Raw genomic sequence first — 15,623 nt, 5'->3', positions numbered from 1 at the left:
TTGTCATTGTTTTCAATGAGAAGCTTTTTGTGCGCTGCTTTTGTGTTGCAGAGCGCCTCACGTTTTTCCGCTCTGTGCGCCTCGAGTTGAAAAAACTTCAACTCAAAGCAGAAAAGCACCCAACATCATTGCTGTTTTTTCTGATTGTCCAATCGGATGAAAGGAGAGGCGGGCCTTCTGTCAGTTTACAATACGGTTAATGACAGCTAATGACTCGGTGGTTGCCTTAAAGTCAAGCTGAAACGGCATTTCGAGAGTATCTATCTTCCGTATCGTGACGTATTTCCGAGTGAAACAGGACGTGCAGGCGGGACATATCATTAGAGGGATTTGATTTGATCGTTGAGAAGTGGGCGTAGACAGACGTTCTCCACAGCGCAGTAGCTAGCTAACTGACCGAGCGTTCTTGGTGCTCTGCGGCTAAATGTTGCAGATTGATTGGTTGAAATTGCTAGCTTGCATAAGCCCGCGTGAAATGTATTTTTACCGGAAGAAAAAATGATCGGATTTTGATATAAGAATAAGAAGAAATTGATTTTCTGTATTTTTTTTGACCTACATTGTCAAATAGATGCACAATGTTACTGGGGATGTGATCTAAAAGGATTAAAATGACATTTTTCATTTCACCTCGACTTTAACAACAGTAGGAAACAGTAGGCTTCAACAAAAAAGGCAGTGCAGTGCGCCTCGCGTTATACAGCCTGCAAAACGCGCTCCATCTGCTCTTAAAAGGCAGATTTAAAAGTGGTCGAGTAATGCCATGAGCAGCTGGGGACTGGATTTATCCAAGGATACCAGTTTTATTTCAGAGGGGGGAAAAAATGTTTTATTTGTTATCAAACTAATGAAGAGGTTTTGGAAAGTAACAACTCTATAATGGAAACATAAACGGAGCAAAATACTGTTAGAAGGTTAACTAATGATAAAACGAGGTGAGGTGAGCAGTTCAACTGAAATAAAAAAACACACCATTTTACCTTCCAAACTGGGAACGCCCATCCACTGTAGCCTTCTGTCTTTCTGTCTTTGTCATAACTCTGACTTTATTGTCTTTCAAAAATAAATGACACTTGTGTAACCCAGAACACAAAAGCCATGATACAGAAAGAAGGGCACCTTGTATTTGCTGGACAACTGCAAGTAGTTAAATATTCATGCAACTTTAGAAACATCTCTGGTTAGATCTCTAGGCTAACAATACATCTTTATTCTTTATGAAATATCAATATGATTCTCCACATTCTGATTAAAGTTTTTCTCCATGTAAATTAACAGTTAATAGATTTTTGTCATGAAATACGCTGATAAACCATATGTTCAGTCTGTACAATAGAGGTACTAAAAATTACAACTGTCATGGTATATGTACAATTTCCTACCTACAAAGTACAACAGCTAGCATGTAATAAAATATGTAAACAAATTTCTTGTTTTTTGACACAGTTGACTGTGACAGCAGATAGAATTCACACTTTCAACATTTGATTTATTTCTGTATACACATTTGTTAACAGTGTAGTAGTACTGCATTTGTCCTCCTCCTCACACCTCCATAGAAAAGAGAACGAGAGGCAACGAACCAACATACAGTTTTGCAAAAAGATAAAACCACGACTGGCTGTGCATCGATAATAGACCATTTCTTTACGAGGTTTGTTTTTTTCCATGGTTAACATTTCTGAAGGGTTCAAAACGAGAGAGAGAGGGGCTTAGTTCTGATCTGGTGACGGAGAACTGTTTGGCATTAAATGGTCCAAGTTGAACACCGTGTACTGGACTTTGACTGTACTTACTTTACTGTAGAATCAGGATGGCATGCATTTTACAATCAGTCGCTTTTTAACCCAGAGAAACAGCCACGCGTTTCCACAGAGTGAGTCGCTCTGCCGCTCAGACGATGAGGATAGTTGTGGTGAATCAGACAGACTCAGGTCTGCCCTCTGGTGTCAGTTTATACACAGATATAGTTTTCTTTTCTTGTTGTTCTTTTTGTCATTTTTTTCTCTTTTGCTTAAAGCAAAAAAAAAAATAAGTTAGACACCACACTTGTATTATGTATAAACCATAAAAATGTGTCATATTCTGATACAACAAGAGTCCTTTTTTAGTTTTACAATGACGGTGTGCCTGACCCCCTCTTGTTAAGCACTACATGTTGCTTACATGCTGAAAATGTAGAAGATTATGAGCCTTTTGTAATTAACAATTTTACAAAAAAGATTTTTGTTTAATGCCAAGGATCACATAGCTCTAAAAGTCACTTAGGAGAATGATGTAGCTGTGAAATATTTTCTATACTGATATCATCTCTGACCAGATAGAAGAGTAAGGTCTCTAAAGTTGCTATTTAGCCTTGTCTTTATGCTTACAATAGTAAGTGTGCTTTATATTACAGTACATATCATCAGTTCAACTACTCAGCACAGTATAGGATTATTCAAGTTCCACGTAATACCATCATTTGTCATAGCTCCTCACAAGGAAAGTGATAAGTAAGTAAGTGTTCTCTTTAGTGCGTTCTTTCTTCACGAAAGTCTCACAGTCACACATAATACTCCTTATCCTTATTTTTCTGTTTCTTGTTGCTGCCTTTCAAGTTCTGCTGCTTGTCCTTCATGACTGCGCCATTGCTCTGCACGGCTGAGTTGGTTATGTAGTTCCTGCTTTCGTCCACCTGGTAGGAGCCTTCATCCCTGTTCCTGTACTTATACATGGCATACAGGAGGATGAGGATGCACAGGGCAGCGGCCGCCACTATTCCGATGACCATCCCGGTGGTGCTGCTAGATTCACGGACCACTTCCGAGGGCCCTGGGACTCGCCTGACGCCCGGCTCTGTGGGGAGTGCTGTGGGTATATTACGGAACATTGGGGAGGTTATTAATGGGCCCCTCAGCTTGGTGCTGTCTACCTCAAAGGATGTGGGCAATGGAAGCAACACTAGGTCGGGCTGGGGTTTTTTTAGCTCGCGGTTATTCATTTTGCCAGCATTGTGGAGGGTTGCGGTGGAGGCAGAGGTGGCGGTGGTGCGGCTCTGGTCGGCGGTTAGAGGTACGGCGGTAGTGGTAGTCCTACCGCGTCTGGAGACTGAAGGTTTGTTTGGTCTAAAAGTCTTGGGTGCGTGAGCTTTGTAGCCACCTTCAAAGCCTGACGTGGACAAGGTCTTATCTGTTACCAAGGAGAAGGTCGTGTAAAAATCTTCATCATCGGTAGGGGGGGCAGGTTAGACTTGAACGCTTCGCCAGAGCCATACCCCGATATCACCAAGCCATCATCATCACAATCATCGCTGCCTCGGTCCGACAAGCAAGGTACCCCCGCCTCAGTGGCCTTGGACAGGGACTCTTTGGTGGTCTCAATAATGGTGAGGAGTGGGTGGTGGGTTGAGGGAGTGGGAATGAAGGGTGCACGAGGAGCTACAGAGGGGTGCGCTAATGGATCCTCAAGTACTGGGATGACTAACTCAGCTCCTGGGGTTGAGACAGACAGGAAGTCGTGTTAGATCCAGCATTGGGTGTTCAGAAAAATGAGATTCATTCAGACAGAACACAAAGCAGGCAACAAACTTCAATCAAATCCATAAAAAAGGACAAACTTTGCATTTTAATTTAAGATGCAAACTATAAGCAATCCAAGATACATATTTGAAAGGCTTAAGAGGCGTGCAAGGATGAGCCTGGAGGTCAAAGTTCACTTTAAGTAGGTCTACTTTATTCTTTATCAATTGAAATAAACTATAAAGGGAAAGCAGAACCTTCAACTTTATGAGCTACAATGAAAGAAAGAGTAGAAGTCAAAATATACTCTAAGTAGTGTTACTCCCTTTTCCTGCATGTTATTGGGTCAGATGGAGAACTTGGTAAAGAAGTCGTTTGACACACAGTTACATTAATTTAGAATAAATACAACTTATTATAAGTTCAGATTGCTGTGAGAAAAGAAAACGGCTCTCCCATCATCTTAAGCCTCTTGCTTCATTAGGCTAGAAGTTATAGTTCAACATTTCTCGGGTACAGAGCTCTTTGGGACGTACGTGTAATCCCTTTGTAGGGCTCACATACAGCTTAGTTTACAGACTGTATGGACACGTCTGGATCAAACGTGCTAAGCTTGTGAAGCACCTGGTTTCAGAGATAGTAGCTAGTAAACGAGCTATACTCTTGGGTTCTTTTTCTTTCTTCGTTTTTCCATTGAAAGCCCCATTTTTATTTTATTTTGTTGCTTTGTTTGAGCTTCAAACATCTTTTAAAAAGTTCTTCTTGGTCTATTTTTTGGTGATGGTGACGTGCATCTTCCCAAAGAGCAGCTCTGTATCCACGAGAAAGCTACTATAACTTTGATTTTACGTGCAGACAATGTCAGTGGCAGAAAAAGACATCTGAATGTTCACTCTTTGAGAAATAGTGAAAGATGTGACGTACGCTTCCATCTAATCTGCGTCGCACAGCTTCATGTTGTAGATGAAGATCAATACGAGGCCATAAAGCAGGAACAGTCAGACAGGTTCTATTACGAGTGTAAATAATGACTCAACCTCAATCTTGTGTCTGTCGTACTGTTGGCTTTTTCAGAGAGACGCGTGACATTTTGTTCTGTTTGCAGAGCAGCAAAACTGGAGCTTATCACTACGCTAGTTAGGGTACTTGGTCAGTACTCCCAGACATTAAACAACAAGCGAATCATTCACCGGTTTGGTTTAATCCCTTCCAAATGATCACTTCAGACGTGTGCCTCTAACTTGGAAGCATGAGAAATGGAGATCCGTCATCTCACCCTCTTAACAGTGACCAGATGTGGCCTGGTTCCCATTTGCAAAAAACATTTCATCCATTTTTCCTTAATACACTCAATTGGGATACAATATTAATGCGCTCAAATAAGACTCTGAGCTTGCAGTCTGAACGAGGCCCTGGAGTTGTGTCCGGACATAAATCACATCACAAGTGTTTTGCATCAATCGAAATGCAACACACAAAGACGTCAAAAAGTCCAGAGTGATAGAAATACATGGGAACGGTAACTAACATCAGCCTCCTCCAGCACATTGTGCCAGGAGCAGTGAATAAACTCTTCGCGAGGCGTGCGGGAGTCATTGGAGTGAACATTCAAAGTGCCACTGACATGAAAGGTATCTCCACCAAGCAGCTGCATATTCAGTCTTTAAATCAATACAAGCAAGCATCAACACATACATTGGCAAGCACGCAACCAAAGCTCGAACAAAGGCCATTTTATTCAACATTACAGACAATAAAATACGATTAAAAACTCAGTTAAAGTCAACAGCTTGATCTGAGATGCAGTTTGCAAACGTTAAGATAAGAGCCGCCTCGAACAGATGTTTGAACATGTGCTCAGTATTTCTATGAGGCCGTACAAGCAGCGTTTTGTGTTCATACAGTTATTAAATAACATGTTATGAGTCCGCCAGTATGAGTTTATAAAACCTTCTCAACAAACCTGACAATAAACTTTTACTTATTTAAACTTGCTCCAGTACTTTGCCGCATCCTGTCGCTGCAGAATGGGCTATAATGGCTGCATTGTAATCCTTGGTGAGTAATCCCGTACAAAGTAGGCAGTGTCCGTTACAAGTGCTTTTTTTGCCACTGACAGGCTGTTGGGTAAAGTGTCTGACAACATTACAGAAAGGTTCCCTGCAGATGTTGCCTTGTTTGGTAATGTAAGATCCTTATTCTTTGGCAGATACAGCAGCTAGAGCACTACAGAGGAAATTTTACCAAGCAGAGTTTGGGAGTTGACCAGCAAATCCCTGCCTTCTGATCAGTTTCCTTGTGGCTAGTTCAGGTCCAACACAGGATTTGCGTAACACCCAATAACAGAAATATGAACAAGGCAGTTTTGTTAGCAGCTCTTGTGTTCAGGAGGCGGGTGCACCAGCTGGTCTTACGCCTTGGTGTAACGTTACGTCCGGCCTAAGGCAAAAAGTTACAAACGGTAAAAGTAACGGTCACAAAACTTCTCTTGCTCTTGCGCGTCTTGATGTTTTACAGGATGTTAAAAAAACAGCTTTACAATCCGTGATCGGACCAACCTACTGGAAATCTACTCGAACAGTCAGCTGATCGAAATGTTTCGTTTTTGCAGCTAAGTCCTGTTTGACTTAATTAAAGCGCTCTCCAGCATGTGTCAGACAGAAACGCGGCGCTGTCCCCGCCCAGCTGGTGCTGACCGAGCTCAGATTTTATACCAATGGGACCTTTGAAAGCACCGTGGGAGACATGATTTATGTACATCCGACAACAGCATGCTTATCATCATTGATAACAGCGGTGATCAGTTTCCTTGTCGATAGCGTTCGATTTGTGTTGTTCAGTTTTGCTGTGAGATCATTTTAATGTTCTGCAAACAACTCTAGTTTCCGTATTTCACTATCCATAACATGTATTTGTCTTCACTTTAGTTTTGTGTTATCCATATCTTCTGTAGAAAATTTGATGGGAGACGTCAGAGAGTGGAGACGTGTGTTGCCTGGCAACATATAGCACTTTTCGAGTGTTCCCGTGGACGCGCATCATAATTGTGCATTTACACCGAACGCGAAGCGATTACTCGCCTCACGTTACTAAAATTTGCGTTTAAATAGCAGGCGAATATTCGCCCTTCGCTTCGGGAAGCGGGGCTTATCTCCATGGTTACCAATGGCGTCAGGAGAATCTCGATGTTGATAGGCTTTCGCTACGCCACGTGACGTGAATTCGCAGAGGAAGTTACATTTTTTCAACTCGCGCGTATTCGCCTCGTGGGTCGAGTCATTCGCGCCGCCCTCCGTGAATTTGCGTCTACTCGACTTTGTATGGAATCTTGCCACTGATTGGCGTCTATTCGCGTTCGGTGTGAACGCACAGTAAGACTGGGCACAGCTACGACCGGTGTCAGGCTTGGTGCCATCAGTGTAAATTGGAGTCATGAAGTCGGTTGTTTCTAGTTTCAAGAAAGCATCCTTACCACACAGGTCTCTCTCTGTAGGGATCCTTTCTGTAATGTTGTCACACATTTAGAATAACAACCTGAGCCTGTCAGTGGAAACAACAAGAACTTGAAGTGGTCAGACTTTTGCATTCGCATATTCCCATTCAGTCCTTTAGATGCTAAACTATGTGAAACAGTGCACAGATTACAACACAACTAACACCTGCCTGTTTGCAATTATTGGTGTCCCTGTTGCTTCATATAATTCAGTAATGTGCAGTCGCTTAGCTGCTACATGTAGCATCTACCAGGCTCATTATCCTCTCTGTGTTTATTGGCAGCACGTTTTGAGCTGTTTCATTCTTTATGTTTTACAAGCTGCACCTTTCAAAAGAAATCATTCAAAAAACAGACACATGCTGTAAATTTTCCACTTACATCAACAAATTGCCCACATGATTTAGGCATGAAGAAAAGAATTTACAAAGGAAAAGTTGTGTAAGAATGTTGGATAGCCGCTAGGTACCGTAGAAGATCATTTTATTCATTGTAGTGTTCTATTTAAAACACGACGGTACAGGGAGGCAACAACACATACATCCACACCACATAACATAAAAATAAACACCATAATTCTGTTTTTTTATGTTTTGTTTTTTTCCTGGTAAATAATTTGTTTTTACAAAAAATGTATCTACATTTTTTTCTGTTGCAATAGACTTCAATAGTATCTAAAATCTATTCATGTTACAGTTTTTGCTTAAATTGTCATTTGTTCTTTAGTGTAGAATGGATGGATGACTTTATATTTCAATATCTCTAAAGACAAGGGAGAAGGTGAAGAAGGGGTGGGACCTATGAACATACTACATAGGAAATGAGGGTGATGAGGGTGACAGTGTAAGTCAGTTGCCATGTCCATGTAAAGGCAGTACGAAGCGGTCGGGCGGCATTAGAGCTTTTGGCTGTAAGGAAGGGATGGGGATATACAAACAATGAGCAATATACATGCCCATCTACAGAAAAGAACAGAAGAACTCTAACACTGACAAGTCTGACAAACCCTAAACTGCAACTTCTTAGCCATGCAATTCATTTGTTTTTTGTCTTACAGTCAAAATATTCTGCTGCAAAGATTTGTTTGGATTTAAAAAAATCTGAAAAATGGAAGATATATGTGAGAAGAGGATCTGGAACTGCTTCACCTACTAATTCTGTGGGCTTTGGCGTTTACAAAGTGCGTGACATTGGGTTGATTGTGCAACTGTTGTTTGGAATTTTGCTCAATAAAATATACCCCGGGGAAAGCACATCGTAGGAAATAAAACACACAAGTTAGTCACTGAAGTAGTTCCAAATCCAAAAAAGTCAAATTATATCAAAAAATATTCCACACTGTGCTCTAAATATTATCTGACTGACAAAAAAACAAACCAAACATACTTGATAAGCCAAAAACCATAATCAGAACCAAAATGCCAGTGATCAATTGGATAAATACAAAAAATATGAGCAGTCAGAACTACCAAATGAAAAATGTTACGATGAAAGAACAAAGCCATTTAAATTTTGCACACACTACAACCAGATGCACACAATAGAAAACAGACACCGCTGAGAGTGGCACTCGACTGGAGGACGAGCTCCTCTCTCATGTGTTTCTCCATGGGAAATCTATCAGTAATGTTAGTCTTTAAACATGAACCGGCCGTGCAGTCTGGGTGTACATCAGAGAGAGACGGTACTGGCTGACAATGGGTTATTTTTAACATTTGTTCTTTTGGTTTTGTTTTAGTCGTACTGCAGGATGTTGATGCATGCTTAAAGTAAGTTGCATTTAGGGAAAGTAGAAAAGAAACAACACAGCAAACTGGGGGGCAGATAAGACTGACCAATGTTAGAAAAATAGACGGACACTGTGTCCCAATCCCTTACTATGAGAGTGGATCTAGTTCATGTGACAGTTTGTACCGGCAAGAAACAACATGTGATACTCGTGATGTGCAGACAGAAATAAGGCCACTTTAAAAATCTGAAGCCAATTCTTTCAAATTTCTGTTTCTGTAGGACACTTTTTTAACCACCACACCGGACGTCAGTTCAGGAACCAAACTGACATGTCTGAGTATACATTTTGTCCCTTTTCCAGGTCGACTGCACCCATTTTATTTTGACCCCCCACCCCCAACCCGCCACTAACTAAAAACAAACAATAATAAAATAATAACCTGGTTAAAATTAACGTGTAGTATGCAATTGGGACACAGCTTAATTTTAACTTATAGAAGTGGGGAGGGGGAAAAAAACAAAAACACAAGACATGAATTAAAATTGTTTTTTATGTGAAATGCATTTTTCTTTTTACTACTCAAGTATGATAAGGAGTCAAAAGACGAGCTTAAAGCTGATATCCATGACACTGAGTATAATGTCCCCATGTGCAGGGGCCGAAGGTCACCTGCCAAAGATGGCAGCTGAAGGTGAAGCTGGAGTTTACCAGACCGTGAAAGCTGATCCAAGAAACACGAAACTGAGAATATAAATATGTTTAACATATATTTTTTGAGGTAGAAGTGACCCTGTTAGGACAAAAGGGTGAAACTGAAGGGGAGCGAGGGGTTAGCTGACACTGCAAATGCTAGCTTGGCTAGCAAAGTGTATCCATTATTCATGGTAACTGTGATATTAATTTTGGCTAGCAAAAAAAAGCCTTTAAAGTCGAGCTGAAATGGCATTTCGAGAGTATCTATCTTCCTTATTGTGACCGAGTGAAACAGGACGTGCAGGCGGGACATATCATTAGAGGGATTTGATTTGATGGTTGAGAAGTGGGCGTAGACAGACGTTCTCCACAGCGCAGTAGCTAGCTAACTGACCGAGCGTTCTTGGTGCTCTGCGGCTAAATGTTGCGAATTGATTGGTTGAAATTGTTTGGTCCTAGTTTACGTAGGCACACGTGATATTTTGTTTTACAGGAAGAAAAAAAGTTCAGATTTTGATATAAGAATACGAAGAAATGGATTTTCTGTATTTTTTTGGCCTATATTGTCAAATACATGCACAATGTTACCGGGGATGTGATCTAAAAGGATTAACATGACATTTTTCATTTCACCTCGACTTTAAATGAAATTCACTCACTCAAATAACGAACAGCTGACTCGTCAATGACTTTCAGGTTACCTAGCAACCTGCCAAATGAACCACATGCTGTGTTGAAACGAGAGATTAAGATGTTAAACTTATTAGAAAAATGTTTACTGAGGGAATAAATCCAGTGAGACGTAGGCTCATTTTCTCATAGACTTCTATACAATCTGACCTATTTTGCCCCCTGTTGGCCATTAGACAGAATGCAGATTTAAGGCACTTTTCAGACCTGGAAATAAAGTTAATTTCTTATATAAAGTCTGTGCCTGCTACAGCTGCAAAAACAGGTTGCAGCATTGTATCCCACAGATGGTAGCAAACATCTTAGAACAATTATTATTATTCCCGTTGGAGCAGTTAACCAGCTTGAAAGCAGTCGATACCCGAGAGAAGCTTCGACTGTTTTTATTACGATACAGATAATTAAACATTTATTTACTGAAAAAATATGATGGATACCAGCTTTAACCCAAAAGTGTCTTTTGACATATGATTTCATATTTAGCCTAATGCAACCAACATGGTTTCCCCATGTAGGTGGAAAATTATAATCAAAGAGGAATTCCATAAGATGGCACATGTCTGACTAATCTACGCTCAAGCGACAATGAATGGAGACCAGGGCTTTGCTAGAGGGCAGGGGACCTATTTAAAACATGTTGCAGAAAAAAGTCTAAACGTAGAAGTGTGATTTGCAGGTAATTGTAGATGCCATGTATGGTTCTTGGGTGCTCAGTTATCATGTGGCGGCACTTGTGTTGCTAAGTTTTGCTTAAGTTTCACTTAATAATGGCTGAGAAGACTGAATCAGCATCTTGGCTTATCCCATTTGCAGGACAAGCTTGTGGTGAGTCCGATTATTAATTATGGATGGTGACACGTCTAAGTGAAGTCGCGCTCTGTGGCTGTGCAAGTTTTTGCTCGTGTTTCCTTCGACTTAACAAGACTTCAAGTTGTAAATTCAGACGTTTTTTACCATTAAAAATTGGGGAGACTTCAGACCAATCTGTAACGTTAACATTGTCTGTAGGCACTTTCTCATAGATGATATAATCAGACTTCTTCTTGCTACCAGTGGAGTCGCCCCCAGCTGACAAGTAGAAGGAATGCAGGCACATTGGTTTCACCTTTAAAACTAAGAGGCTGTGTCCACTCTCTGTACGGTCTGTGAGGGAAGACGTTTTCTTACAGCGTTTTGGCAATTCAGTGAGGTCAGAGATCTTTACCTGAACATCCTGCAATCACAATTTCCATCCTTCTTTTTAGTTTATCTGTTAAGATTGGAAGATTTTTGCCTGACACTGAAAGCCTAGAGAAGTTAAGCTAGAAATCAGTGGGAAATGATGGTTTATACAGTCATTTCCTATGAGATGTTTTTGGACTGATATCATATTGAATGAGTCAGAATATCTATGGTCTCCAAGAAACAACTTGTCCTTATCAGTTTGCAGTTAATTGAGAACCTTTTTTTGCCATCTTATGAAATTATTCAAAAGAAAAAGGAGAACACGACAGATTTACAACAGAGAAAAGAATCACTCGATAACTTCTCCAGACAACAGCCACACTGACAAAATACGACAGTGTGGGGTAAGTTAGACAACATTTGGTGTTGCTGTGATTGCATAAATGGATTCCAAATCAGGCACGAATGCAGACAAAGCAACCAAGTTAGTCTAAAAAATGGGGGGCATGGAGTCAGGGATCAATTCAAAAGCATGCAAAGAAATGATCAAAGGTCACCCTGAAGACAATGATTGGAAGATTTTGGTACCAATGATGGCTTAAGAGAAAATTAAGGTGGATATTGTACAATGTGCGGCAAAAGAAATATTTTCATGTCGACTGCTCTAAAGATGTTTTAAAGTACTGTAGCATTAAAGAGAACCTGGGTAAGTGCAGGACAGGGACTGAATTCAGAGGGTACAGCAGGTTTCAGATACAGCTACCATCAGTCACATGTGGACATGTACCTGTTCAGGACAAAGAAGTTCAGACAAGAAAATATTTCTTTTGCTTTTGTATTTTTTGTATGATTTCACTAAGCCGAATGGTTGAAAGCCGCATGGTACCCCAGATTAAATGTGGAAACAATTATCACCCACCAACACGTCATGCCACACATGATGAGGCCAAAATACAAGAATGCGTTTTTGGATAATTGGCGAATCAGACGGGGATGAATTCTTGAGAACAAAATTTAAAAAAGACAAAACCAAACAGGAACTCGCATTGACTCTCAAAATAATACAACAGAGGAAAGTTCAAATAAAAGCATGCCGCTGTCAACGTCAAATGGTTGTTAGGGTTAGAATGGTGTGAATTTCTGTGTAAACACATGATTGGATGACTGGGGCCCTGTCTTTGTCTTTCTTCACAAATCCCCATCAGGCTAGACAGCACAGCGTTTAACCCATTTACACCACAACCTTTCACATTGTCTTTGAAAAAAAATGGGAATGACCTTCAAGAGGGAGAACGTGTTGGTGCTCAGCAGAACAGCTTCCTTCCAATCATGCTGCTGAATGGAAACTTTAAGACTACCAATATGATAAACCAATATTCTTCTTTTTCAAATATACGTCTTTTCACTTAAGTTTTGTTGACCCAGTTTTTTATTCGGTTGGTTTAACAGAAATACGTGAAATGACTGCAGATTCTTAAGAACACACGACGCGGTGCTGGTGTTTACTATATTCAATTACAGGAACAATTCCAATGGACACGAGCTTCCTCTAAAAGCCTGGCGATGCAACATTAAAAAGATCAAGTCTGCTTTGGGTTATGGTTATTCAACTAATAAAGTAATTGAAATTAAGTTAGTAATGTAAAGATACTTGCTCCATGTAACATTACGTAAAAACTTAAACCAATTATTTTAACAAGAACTGCTTTCCTTTTTCAAACCTATCCGATCCAAGTATGTTACGTAACTACTAATGTCACTTTAAAATAACATATGTACCTGTTTTACCAAAATCTGTGTTCTGTAGGTTTGATAAACCCACCCAAGATCTGTGGGTGCCCTAGGGCCCGGTCAGACAGAACGCGTTTTTCTGCTCTGCGCGCCTCGTGTTTTTGAGGAAACGTTCTGTGCACCTCGAGTTAAAAAACTTCAACTCAAAGCAGAAGACGCCCGACATCATGGCCGTTTTTTCTGATTGTCCAATCGGACATATTGTGACACATTTAACGTACAATATGTAGCCTAACAAACCACTAGCTCTTTGTTTTGTACTTAACAAATCATTACTTATCCTAACATATAAAACATAACTACACTGACATAAAGGTAAACTTATTTTAACCCAAATCATAATCTTTTTTCAAAACCTTACAGAGACGTTTAGGTGCATAAACATTACCAAGTGGTTTATACTGTAACATTAGTAATGTCAAGTGCGTATGTAATTTCACTGACAAATATCCACATTTAAACCAAACCAAGTTTCGAAACCTAACCCTAAACAAGTAGTTTTTGTTGTGTACATAACCTAATGTTCATCTCATAATGCAGCCAATGTAACATTATGTTACATATGTATGTTTACTGACAGAAGTGTTATTTAACCCGAACCACAGTCTTTTCCTTTAACCTAAGATGTGTTGGTGCCTGAACCTAACCAAGCAGTCCTTCCTTACATATGTCATTTAACCTACTGTATGAACTGCAACAACCCTACTGCAACTTACGGAACATACTTAATATCTTACTTCACTGACATAAAGACTTTTATCTATCCAGAGTAGAGTTGTGACATTCGCGAACGATCTGATTCTTTTGAACGGCTCTTTGGTGCGAACAACGGGAGCCGAGTTGTAGGTGAGAGCCGTTCTTTTTATAGTTGTGTCCAAATTTCACCGCCTGCCCTCGATCCACTCAGAATTACCACAGGCAGCTTTTTTCAGCTGCAACTCCGCTGTACCCGGTCACGTGCAGTGGAATCATATTATCATATAATCATCGTAGTGTTGTGATGCTTGCGAACGATGAGCCGTTCCTTTGATTGGCTCTCGATTTCCCAACACTAATCCAGAGCACATCTTTTTCTAAACCTAACCATGAAACTTTGGTTTCCTGTCTGATCAGGTAGTTTTGTGTCATGAATGTAACGTAAGAATCATACATAAGGTAACACTTGTGTGTAACAACTCTGGGAAATCCTAACCCAACCCAAACAACAACCTCTTTTCTTAAACCTAACAAAGCCGTTTTTGAGCCTAAAATAATAAACCAATCAAATTTGTTTCCATAGTGGTGGTACCAACAGTCATGTGACGTCTAGCTAAGAACTTGAGGTCATTTCACGGATTTCTGAGAGATCATTTTGTTTTACTTGCAGAATAACTTCAGATGCAAATATCCTGTGGTTGCTTCGGAGAAAAACAGATCAAAGTTTTCTGAGCACGTTTGTCAATTTCACTTCTTTCAGTAATTTGAATATTTTCCATTATTTTATATCATCTTAAAGCTACAAAGGAGACAAGCGTAGGGCATGGACAACTAGCATGACCCGACTAATGACTAATGTGCCGAAGCTGACATAACAGTTAGACTCTTTAAAGCTCTTTAAAGGTGTTTAGTTTACTATATATCATTAAGTAAATTACCTATAAGAGCATCAAATAAGCTTTGTTAAAGGTTTTGGTGTATTATTAAAATGTGCTCTTAAAAACTTCCACATTATGTTACATGTTATTCAGGAAGTGACAACATGGCTGCCTGCTGTTTCCTACAAAAATGTATGTTGGTAAAATACGGAGATTCCCAAATTTTTTCAAACCGATTCTAAAGGTTATCACAATCCTTAAACATTTTAGAATTTGTCACGTTTAGATACAAAAAAGACAGAATAACAAGTACACCTTAAAGCAAAAGTATGACCCAAAAAAAGAAAAACTCGTACACAGAAATTCAATGATATCTGTTCTCTATCACACGTACCAACGCAAGCCTCTAAGAATGAAAAATCACAAATGAAAAAACAAAAGTACAGATGTGGTCTAGCCGACACGCTGAGTTTGAGCAGAAAACAAAGTCAAAAAATGTGAAAATGTGTTCAAAATGAAAATCAGTAGACCAGTGAATGGCAGGAGCGGTGGACCCAAACACGATGTGATACGTTTTGCAGCATCAGTGCAGAAAACATGGTTCACCGTCATACAAATTTTGCACGTTTATGATGACATGTACTAACCCTTATTGTTCCCCTCAGCAGGCAAAGTTTGTATGTTTGCTGGCGACCATGTTAACCACTTTGAAAGACCCCATGTGCAAGTGTAGCTCATGATTTTGATGGCGCTCTGTCAGTTGTCAACTAGCAACATACTAAATTTACTTTCTGAATATCTGATGCACCAGTTTTCAATTTGAATTTGAAGCTTAACAATCTTCTCTCGGACTGCGTGCTCTGATTACTGTTACTACATGGGCTGTTTAATGAAGTTACACTTTTTCTAACCATGGGGGTGTGATGCCCTGAGGATACTTTGATCCTCTGGTGCAGATGAGTGAAAGCACAGAGAAAGCAAGCAAA

General features: G+C 40.0%; 1 protein-coding gene across 1 annotated transcript in view; it reads right to left on the bottom strand.

Annotated features, from left to right (window-relative positions):
• Window positions 1-803: 803 nt before the first annotated feature.
• LOC138591653 (neurexin-3a-like) overlaps window positions 804-15,623 on the bottom strand; it is a 97,402-nt gene continuing 82,582 nt past the window's right edge. Inside the window, 2 exon segments of the mRNA XM_069662306.1 lie at window positions 804-3,220; window positions 3,223-3,473. Of these exon segments, the coding sequence (XP_069518407.1) occupies window positions 2,546-3,220; window positions 3,223-3,473 (926 nt within the window). The 3' untranslated portion in view covers window positions 804-2,545.

Source organism: Semicossyphus pulcher, unplaced genomic scaffold, assembly GCF_022749685.1.
Source record: "Semicossyphus pulcher isolate SPU_LCO1_2020_fin unplaced genomic scaffold, fSemPul1.0.p SCAF_14, whole genome shotgun sequence".
Lineage (NCBI taxonomy): Eukaryota > Metazoa > Chordata > Actinopteri > Labriformes > Labridae > Semicossyphus > Semicossyphus pulcher.
The sequence above is the reverse complement of the archived record's forward strand: the minus strand, read 5'-3'. Positions and strand labels throughout refer to the sequence as shown.